Consider the following 10,676-nt stretch of genomic DNA (forward strand, 5'->3'; position numbering starts at 1 on the left):
TAGCACCAGTTTCTCAGGATATTGGGGTGCCCAGTGGGATTTTTTTAAAAGCATCTGGGCACCTCGCCTACTGGACAGCCCTGTAGGTGGGTCAGGCAAGGGAATGTCTCCCTTCACCAGCTCCCTGCTTCGCTCTGAGGCCTTGGCACTCAGCTGCCCAGTGCGAGGCCACGGAGGGCATGGATTAGGCAGAAACACAGGGGCTAAGGCCTTTTTCCTGCAAACACTTAGGCACCTACAGGGCTGCAGGCAGCTGAGCCGGGGTTTTGTGAATCACAGAAGGGCTGGATTCTGGGGTTCAGGTGCCTAAAGTGGAAGCTCTGTGACTTCAGGCTTAGGCCCACATCCTCATGTTAGAGCTGGGGAAACTAAGGCAGAACAAAATGCATATACCTCCCCGGACTCGCTTAGCGGGCAAATGGCAGAGAATAGCCTAGAAACCAACCCCCCAGAGTCCTAGTCCGGTGCAGTGTCTGATCCACTGTGTCCACTTGTAACTGACAATAGCACCTAAGGGTGTTAGGTGCCCAACTCCCATTCACTGTCTGTGGGATTTGGGCACCTAACATCACGTCTCGGGAAAACCCAGCCTGTACATTTATAGCCAAACCGGTATCCGGAGAATAACTTCCACTCCCAGAGGATGTTTTCCACCTGCTCCTTCTCATGCTTTAGCACTTTCTAGGATATCCCGATAACTGTGTGTATGTTACCAAACCCTTGTACAATAAAAGAACTAAACTGACTCTTCTCTGTCTGTCGTCTATAAGAGAAAGTGAGGGCCGGAGACATGAGGCCTAGTATAATGGGCCTAGATGCAAGAGGTGAGGCCTCAACCACAGTCAGACCCTAGGAAACAGCAACTGCTTGGCAGCTTACATGTTCACTGACTGATGCAGGAACTTGACGGAAACGCAGCATTGTTAATGCCTTGTCATTCCTAGAAGCAGTAGTAGAAAGGCAGTATTGTTAAAGCGCAACTCCCCCAATATAGGGTGATCACAGAAGCGTAAGCCGGGGAGACCGTCCCAGTACTCCCCAAACAAGCAGGACAATACAGGAAGGCAGTACAAGCTCTCCCCAAGGTGCAGTAGTGCATGAACACAATCATGAAAGACAGAACAGAGACACCCTGACTTTAAAATAGAGACAGGAGGATGGCTGAAGATGTTACGCTTGCTTGGAGGCAAGGAACAGCAACAGACATCAAAGAGGCATGGTGTAACCTGGTTGTAGCAGTGTATAGGAAGGGGATCCTGGTAGGTGCATCTTTGTCCAGCCTAGAAGATAACGGAAAGTCCCACCGTTAACTGAGCTGCTCCGTTGTGATGAGCGTACATGTCCTTGTGTACTTGTAGTTCTATGGGGCACTAGCAGCATGCTTCGCTTGGAAGAAACCAGGCCGAGCGTCTTTGCCACTTAACCGAGTCTCTGGTCATTCGTGTGCCCTGCTCAACAAGGTCTGTCCATTCAGCTAGCTGCAGAAGCTGAGACATCAGATTGAAAGTCACACCAGCAGGCCTACTTGTCTGCAGTCAGACCTCCAATTCTCTGCTCCCCTCATGTCCGGAGTGAGGGATACATGTGCCATGGCTGGTCTGCACATCAATGTTCTACCACTGTGACTGTACCGGCTACTCCTGCCTGTGACAGGGCCGCCCGCCCTTGGGCCGGAGAGCCTGTGACCATCCCGCCTCCAATCAGAGAAGGAGCCGCAGCTGAGGGGAATCGGGCACTTTCCAATCTAGGGCAGATGTGGCTAGCGAAAGAGGCAAAAGCAGGAGGCTGAAGTGATACTTGGCAGCATGAGAGGGGCTCCTGCAGGGAAAACCTTTTGACGGGGGGGATTCCTCCATTATATGGGGAACGAAGGAGGGAAACTGAAGTGAGGGCTCCCGTGAGTGCCCCAAGTGGATGCAATTGTACTGAGCTGAAGGTGCTTCTGGCAGGTGGTTCATTCCCATGGGGAAGCGGAACAAGCGAGATATTGGTCATCTGTATCCACCCTAGAGGATGCAGGGAGGCCTGGCAGAGACTTCAGGAGGTGAAGCTAGTCCATGGCCTGCATTCAAGGCAGCACTAAGTGGTAACTAGACCATCCCTGAGAGGAGTTTGTCTCACCTGTTCTTAGAATCCTCCAAGGACAGAGCTTCCCCAGCCTCCCTCGGAAATTTATTCCAGTGCATAACTACCCTGACAGTCAGGAATCTTCTCCTAATGTCCAACCTAAACCTCCTTTGCTGCAACTTTAAACCCATTGCTTCTTGTCCTGTCCTCAGAGGTGAAGAAAAGCTTTTCACCCTTCTCCTTGTAACAACCTTTTATGTTGTTGAAACCTTTTATCATGTGTACGTCACTTTCACAATTTCTGGGTCACCCTAACCCTGTCCCTGCACATCTACCACTCCCCCCAGCTTAGTGTCACCTGCAAACATGCAGTGAAGACGGAAGAATCCCATGGACTGCCATAGACTGGGGACCGATGAGCTAGGCAGCAGTTGAGCAGAAAAGGACCTGGGGGTTACAGTGGATAAGAAGCTGGATATGAGTCAGCAGTGTGCCCTGGTTGCCAAGAAGGCTAATAGCATATTGGGCTGCATTAGGAGGGGCATTGCCAGCAGATCGAGGGAAGTGATTGTTCTGCTCTATTTGGCCCTGGTGAGGCCTCATTTTGAGTACTGTGACCAGTTTTGGGCCCCCCACTACAGGAAGGATGTGGACAAGTTGGAGATAGTACAGCGGAGGGCAACAAAAATGATGAGGGGGCTGGAGCACAAGACTTATGAGGAGAGGCTGAGGGAATTAGGTTTGTTTTGTCTGCAGAAGAGAAGAATGAGGGGGGATTTGATAGCAGCTTTTAACTACCTGAAAGGGGTTCCAGGGAGGATGGAGCTAGGCTGTTTTCAATGGTAGTAGATGACAGAACAAGGAGCAATGGTCTCAAGTTGCAGTGGGGGAGGTCTAGGTTGGATATTAGGGAAACGTTTGTCACTAGGCAGGTGGTGAAGCACTGGAATGGGTTACCTAGGGAGGTGGTGGATCTCCATCTTTAGAGTTTTTCAAGGCCCGGCTTGACAAAGCCCTGGCTGGGATGACTGAGTGAGGATTGGTCCTGCTGTGAGCAGGGGCTTGGACTAAATGACCTCCTGAAGTCCTTTCTAACCTGATTCTTCTATGTTTCTGTTTTTAGGTTCCGCCTCAGTCTCCTCTTCTCCAGACTAAACAAACCCAGATATTTCAATCTCCCCACATAGCTCCTGTTTTCTGGACCTTTAATCGTTTGTGTTGCTCGCCTCTGGACTTTCTCCAATTCGTCCACTTCTTTCCTCAAAGTGCCACCCAGAGCTGGACACACCACCCCAGCTGAGGCCTGTCAGCGCGGTGTGAGTGAAACAGTTGCTTCCCGTGTTTTGCTCACAATGAAGCTACTAATACATCCCACAATGATGATTTTGGGTTTGTTTTTTCCCAGCCATATACGGTTTGTTTTTGCACAGTGCCAGCTGCACAGGCCAGACTCCCCTGGGGCGAAGGGGCAATTGGGGCGACAGACCATCAGGAATGGGGAGGGGTAGCTATACTGTATAATGGGCATTGGGGAAGGCAAGGCCAATGTTTCATGTATCCTTCCTTATGGTCTCTAGCTGGCAGCTGATCACAGGGAGTGGCAAATAGACAGTAATAATTATTAAACTTGTGATTTCAGTTACAAATATTCCTTAAGTGAATAAGACTCAATACACTTGGAGTTCAAATGTAAGCCATGCTATGATATGATTTAGCTCTGTCTCTGTGTTGTAGGCAATTTTCAGATTAGACATGTATCCTTCCGAGTTGAGCAATGCGATTTCATCCCTGTCTGCAGTATTTTTGCCAGAGATCATTTAAAAAAACAAAGCCAAAAAAAACCTTTTTCCACAATACAGTTATGTGAGCCACAAATATTCAGCCTTTTGGGCCTTATGAACAACAAAGATTTGGTGACACAAAATTCTTCACACTGATGATAAATTGGAATAAGACCTTATTTCATGCTTAGGGAGCCAATCATGCTAGAAGAGGACTGGGAAGAACAATCTTCTGGATAGTTTTGCGTTCAGAAATAATTGGATATCTGTTTTCTTCCATACAGGCTGGAACAAACATTTCCTTCAGAGCACAAAGTGACAGTAGGTCAAATCCTTCATGTTGAAAGGACGGTTTTGGAGACAATTTGCAATACACACAACTGAAATGATGGTATTGACTGTACCTAAATCAGACCATGAAGTGGTTAGTGAGAAAGTGCAACACTGTCCTTTACAGAATGGAGCCAGTCCTGTTCCGTTGTTTCTCAACTCTCAGACAGACCAAGCCAAGACCTATGGTTCTGGTACAAGATGATATAAATTGTATAATTGCTGTGGCACTGAAGATCCACGTGACCCTGAAACTTTCCTGGGATGTGGCAAGAAATTTGTATTTTATCATCTCAGGTCTCCAACCTACACGGGCTGGGCCTTTCCAAGAAACCTAAGAGAGTTAGGTGCCAAAGTCTCATAGAAATGTCATCGCAGTTATGGTGTAGATTTGGTGCCTTCTTGCATGGGTGCCTCCTTTGACAATCCCAACCCAAATGTGGAAAGCACCTTGTTTCATCTGCATTTGATCTAAGGAGCAACCTGCACTGCCTCTTCTCAGAAATGACTAAGCAGGAGGCACTGAGCTAAGGGTAACATTGTCTAAATACCTGACGCAGGCTCCAAAAGTGACAGAGGAGCCTAACTCCCCTTGCTGCTCAGTGAGATCCAGGCTGCTAAGCTTTAATGACGAGGTCACTTTTGAAAATGGTGCTTAGGCTCCTAAATCGCTTAGACTTACGTGGAGTGACTGAGTGAGCTTACGGGCTGGGGAACGGGTACACGTGTGCTTGACATGGAGAGCAAGAGGAGGTTTGGTGGGAGAAAATGTAAGATCAGCAAACTCTGCAGAGGTTTCCAAACCTTCTGTGGGATTTGGATGGGAATTCAGTGTCTAAATCTCTTAGGCAGCTCTGAAACTCTCAGCTGTAAAATCTAGAATTGGTGCATCAGTTCTTTCCAGACACTGAGGTGTGCAACCAATACAGTGAGCTATTTGTTTCAGGATTAGAAGCTGCTTCTCTCTCCAGGCCTTTCCCTTTCAGACTAGAAAGTTTGACTCCGGTTTATTGTTGCAAAACTGTCGAGTAAATCCCAGCTTTCCCTTGCCTGTTATGTTCCCCACAGCAGACGTGTCTCAGGAGACTGCACCTTACCACAGAAGGATATAAAACGAACCAGAAAAGATGTTCCCCGTTTGACTGAAGGTATGAGGGATGGATCACGTTACCAGACAGGGCAGCTTTTCTGGGTTCTCGTTCTGTTTACTGGGAACATGGACGTACGAGGGGAGAGAAGATGGACGGAGTAGCCTGGATCCCGAACCCTGAACGTCTGAGTGAGGAGGTGACAACAGAGACTCCAGTTCCTGGCAGATCTGCCTCAGAGGTACTTCGGACTTTTCCTCTCTGCTCCTGCACCTTGAGGATTTTTTGCAATGTCAGTGTGTCAGGTAACTTCTCCCGTGGCAATCCAAGGGCAATGGGGCAATGATCTCTCTCAAACTCCCAACCCAAAGCCAAATGACTGAATTTGAAAAAGACAACAGCTGCCAGGTCACTGCTATCCTAGCTCCTTATCTGGCTCCATCACCATGGTATCTGGGCACCTCTCTGTCTCGCATAGATCTATCCTCCCAGCACCCCGGTGCGGGGCTGTTCTCCCTGCTTTACAGATGAGGGACTGGCACACAGAGGGACAGGCGGATGGAGGTGTTTCAGCTCCTAAAGACACTGACACACCAGCTGGGATTTGAAATTGATGGGCGTTAGTCTCTGACCCTACTCAGGCATCCTTGAGCCTTTTTAGGTACCTACCAGCCCTTGAAAATCTGGCCTGAAAGTCACACAAGGAGCTTTCAGAGGGTCAGGGAGATGAGGTGGGTGAAGCAGAGCTGATATTTGCTGCGTTGCTGAGTGTGAAGGGAGCAGACATTGGCTATGAGGAGGCTTGGCCGAATTGGGACTGCAATTTGATAACTAATATTAATTATGCGGGGTTTTCAATGATAAATTATTTTAATTTTTACTCCCTGCACGGCAGCGAGGCTGGTGAGACCATCCCTGCTGGCATAAGGTGCAGGGGGAGGCTGCACTAAAGCCCACTGTTACTGATGGTGTTTTTGGTGGTTTCAGTGTTTCAGCTGATATCAATGTTTATTGATGTCTATTGATTGAAATCAAATCCTGCCAAGCCGAGCTCTTACTTTCAAAGAAGGCTCCAGGCATTAGCTGTACAAATGCCTTTGAGACCAGAGGGTCCCATCCCAGAAGTCAATGGAAATTTTATCTTAGACTTTTAATTTTATCTTCTGAGAGAAGGCTCAGACTGAATTTTACACTCCGTGAATAATTCTTTTATCTCTGTGAGTAACTCTGTACAAGATCGGGTCCTTATATAGCAGTTAATCAGGATGAATCATAGCAGATAAGACACCCACAAACAGAGAATTAATATTTTAAATCAAAGAAAAAGAAGAAAATATAGAGCTGATAAAAATTTGACAGATGTTTTTGAGGGAGAAATATTTTGTTGATCGAGATCAAAGTGTCCCATGGGAACATATCAATTTTGACAATTTTCTTCAGGAAAAGAGTTATTGTATCTGATTTTATGAAATACATTATTTTTATGCTAACTATAAAATACAATGTAATGTAAAATAAAAATAAGCTAGAATTAAAATTAAAATAGATAAATGTATATTTAAACGTCAAAATTGGAAAGAAAATCAACAATAGAAATCATGGAATTGCCAATGAAATGAAAATTTGGGTTCCACCCCACTCTCACAATATGAAATAGCACAGTTCGTACAAAATTCAAATTCTATACAGAATTTTTTCTTACAATAGAGGAAAAATTTCTCGGCAAAACGATGCTTTCCAGCTGGTGTTTTTCTTTCTATTCACTTTTAATTAAGGCCGTGTCCATGTGTTGAGTGCAGCACTGTGGGACAAAGAAATATTGCCCAAGGGAAGCACAGGTATTTGACTGATAATTCTTTTAAAGCCATTTGAAAATTTTTAGGTGGCCCATGTCCAGTGCAATTCACTTGGAGTTGGCTGCCCAACCATTGCATATCTGAGTCTTAGTTGCTTCATTTGTTTCTTTATTGAGGCTTTCTGGAAAATATAAAATCCTGACCCATTTTGCCAGAGGAACTTTGATCTGTGAAGGACATGGTTCTACTTCGATGCACCAGAACGTGAAAGGTGTGACGATTTGGACCGATGTCTGTGTTTGTGTAATCTTTTACCTCAGCTCCATCATGTCGTATTTGAACGCATTGGTTCCCTCTGTCAAGTTACTACTCTTGTGTGCAGAGAGACTAACGTTTTGTGGAACCTGTTGCCTGCCCATATAGGAAATCTGTCCCACAGATAAAGAGATGGCATTTCCCTCTCCTAGCCTCCATAATCCATGCACCTATTGCTCTGGTAGCCAGCAGAGAGAGACAATGAAAACAACGTTGACATGTTAAGGAGTGAATGTTGTTTGTTTATGTCATAGAGTGAATTTCTTTCCCATAAGTACACCCCGATGGTGGCCCCAGAACAGGAAAATCAAACGTTTCTCACAGAATTCATCCTCCTGGGATTTGGGACCCTTCCTGAACTGCAAATCCTTCTCTTCCTGCTGTTTCTAGTGATCTACATCGCAACCATGGCTGGGAACATCCTCATCATGGCGCTAGTTGTGACCAATCAGCATCTTCACACCCCCATGTACTTCTTCCTGGGGAACTTGTCCTGCTTGGAGACCTGCTACACCTCCACCATCCTGCCCAGGATGCTGGCCAGTCTCCTGACCGGGGATAGAACCATCTCAGTCAGTGGGTGCATCACACAATTATATTTCTTTGGTTCTCTGGCAGCTACAGAATGCCTGCTCCTATCGGTGATTTCTTATGATCGGTATTTAGCCATAGTCAAACCACTTTACTATGCAGCCCGTATGAGTAGCAGATCTTCCCTCCAGCTCGCAGGTGGCTCTTGGGTAGGTGGCTTCCTAGCTAACAGCATAACAACATTGTCGATATCACAGTTAACTTTCTGTGGCCCCAATGCTATTGACCATTTCTTCTGCGATCTTATCCCCCTTGTAAAACTCTCTTGCAGTGATCCTCAGCTGATAGAAATATTGACCTTCATGCTATGCTTGATATTCTCCCTGGTCCCATTCCTACTGACTGTGACATCCTACATCTCCATCATCGCCACCATCCTGAGAATCCCTTCCACCATGGGGAGGCAAAAGGCCTTTTCCACGTGCTCCTCCCACCTCATCGTGGTGTCCATTTATTATGGAACTCTGATAATAACCTACATGTTCCCCACAGACAACATTCTGGGAGACTTCAAGAAAGTTCTCTCTGTCGTCTACACGGTCCTGACTCCCCTGGTCAATCCCCTCATCTACACCCTGAGAAACAAAGAGGTGAAGAGGGCCCTGAGGAAAGCTTGCAGGAAATGCATTTTAGGACAATTGTAGCCAACCAGTTGCCTTAGCTTGAAATAAAATAGATATGCCAGAGGCTGGTTTAGGGACTAAACCGAAGCTTCACTGGGCTGTGTCATGCTCTTAGAGTCACAGCCAGGGGCAGAAGTGGAGACAGACACACCTCTTGTAACCTGTGACCCGTTCCTGTTAGGGCCTTTATCAGATGCCACAGCTGGGTGAGACTGGGGGAGATTTGAACTAGTGGCTGCATAGAGTTCAGCCAACAACGGAGCATTGTGCTCAGTGAGATGGTGCAGGGAAAACAGACTCAGCTGGGCATCTGTTCCCCGTAGGGCGAGAGAGAGGGGTGCGCACACGCACACACACACACACACAAATACACACACCATTGTCCCAATTCTACAAATATATGATGGCAACATCAGCCTGGGACTCCAGCGTTAGGAAATGGTGTAATTAATTTTTGTTCCTTGTAGTGTATTTCATCCCCGGGCTTCTTTCCAAAGGGACAGGAATCAAAAGGAAACCCTCTAACCTGTGCTGCAGGGCTTAGCACAGGCTTATTACTGGCCCAGTCTCAACAGTGACATAGGGCCTGTGTGTCAGGATACTTGGGTGCCTGGTGTGAGGCTGCAGAGGGCATGGCCAGAGGCAGAAACACAGGGCCTGTGGCCATTTTGCTGCAAACACTTAGTCGCCTACAGGGTTGCAGGCAGCTGAGCAGGGGTTTTGTGAATCCCAGGAGGTCCAGATTCTGGGGTTCAGGTGCCTAAAAGGGAAGCTTTGTGACTTCAGCCCTAGGCTCACATCCTCATCCTCATGTTACAGCTGGGGAAACTAAGGCAGAATGAGGTGCAGTTATCTGCCTGGAGTTGCTCAGCGGGCAAGTGGCAGAGAATAGCCTAGAAACCAACCGTCCAGAGTCTTAGTCCAGAGAAATGTCTGATCAACCATGTCCACTTATCATTGACAATGGCCCCTAAGGATGTTAGGTGCCCAAATCCTATTCACTGGCTGTGGGATTTAGGTGCCTAACATCATCTCTTATTGGAAAACCAGCCTGTACATTTATAGCCAAACCAGTTTCCTGAGAATTCCCCCCACGCCCAGGGGATGTTTTCCACCAGCTCCTTCTCAGGTTTTACCATCATCTAGGAGACGCCAATGACTCTGTGTCTGTTACCAAAAGCCTAGATCAATAAAAACTAAACAAAGCTAAAAACATCTCTTTTTGTCGTCTTTGTTGTCAGATCTCCGGTTGTCTGTCCCCTTCGTGTCTGGGGTGAGAAATCAATATGTAAAGGTTTTTTCTACATGTAGACGTTGCACCACTTTAGCTATCCTGGCAATTTGCAAAAAAAGCTGGAAGGGGCTAGAGTCAGAGGCAAGCTCAAAAAGCTGAAGTGAAATTTCAGGGAGTGAGTGAGGGAAAACCCTTCGAGTGGGTGAATTGCTCCAGCCCGGAAGAGCTGAGGGTAGCCTGCTATGGGAGGAAAGATTCTGCCCAGAGGGCAGTTTGGGGTGTTTGCAGCTGCAGGTAAGACTTCTGGGTTTAGTTCTGAACTTGAAGTTAACGTATGAAACCAATGGGAGGGCTGTTGTGATTTCGACTGGAGAAAACCTGTGTGGAGTTTATTGGGGAACAAAGAAGGGAAACTGAGGTGAGGGGCTGAATTTTAGGCTACTCTGAGGCCTTCAGGCGGTGCCACGCAGGACCCACTCATCCACAGCGAGCGGATGCAATTATAGTGATGTGAAGGCGCTTATATCGATATAGTTCATTCCCATACGGGCATGGCAATAAGCCAGACCAATGCTAGAGACCTCCACATTGCGAAACTGTGGCCGCACTAGAGGTTGTACTGACATAACAAAGTCACACCGCTAACTAGAATAGTGATACTGGTGCAAAATCTGGGTGGAGACCTCGCCCAAGAAGTGAGCCCCTGTGTAAATAAGTCAGGACGTTCCTGGCTTTGAAATGAACTCCGATAATCCAAGGAAAGGGGCTTTGCATTAACATGGAGTGCTGATAATCTCCCAAGTCAAAAAGGGCCGACTGATGGAAAGAGAGACTTGTGTGAATAACCCACA

The 10,676-nt window shown here is 47.0% G+C and overlaps 1 protein-coding gene across 2 annotated transcripts; it reads left to right on the plus strand.

Moving 5' to 3' along the window:
- The first annotated feature begins 5,992 nt into the window (after nucleotides 1–5,992).
- LOC137146125 (olfactory receptor 6P1-like) lies at nucleotides 5,993–8,612 on the plus strand. 2 transcript variants are annotated; one of them, XM_067537280.1, is made up of 2 exons: nucleotides 5,993–6,001; nucleotides 7,680–8,612. In XM_067537280.1, the coding sequence occupies exons 1-2, from the start codon at nucleotides 5,993–5,995 to the stop codon at nucleotides 8,610–8,612; spliced, it is 942 nt and encodes a 313-aa protein (XP_067393381.1). The 2 variants fall into 2 exon arrangements, with proteins under 2 accessions (XP_067393381.1, XP_067393380.1); XM_067537279.1 differs by lacking the exon at nucleotides 5,993–6,001 and having other exon boundaries at nucleotides 7,662–8,612.
- The last annotated feature ends 2,064 nt before the right edge of the window (nucleotides 8,613–10,676 follow it).

This window comes from Emydura macquarii, unplaced genomic scaffold, assembly GCF_026122565.2.
Source record: "Emydura macquarii macquarii isolate MOO-44397 ecotype Brisbane River unplaced genomic scaffold, CSIRO-AGI_Emac_v2 contig_3707, whole genome shotgun sequence".
NCBI lineage: Eukaryota > Metazoa > Chordata > Testudines > Chelidae > Emydura > Emydura macquarii.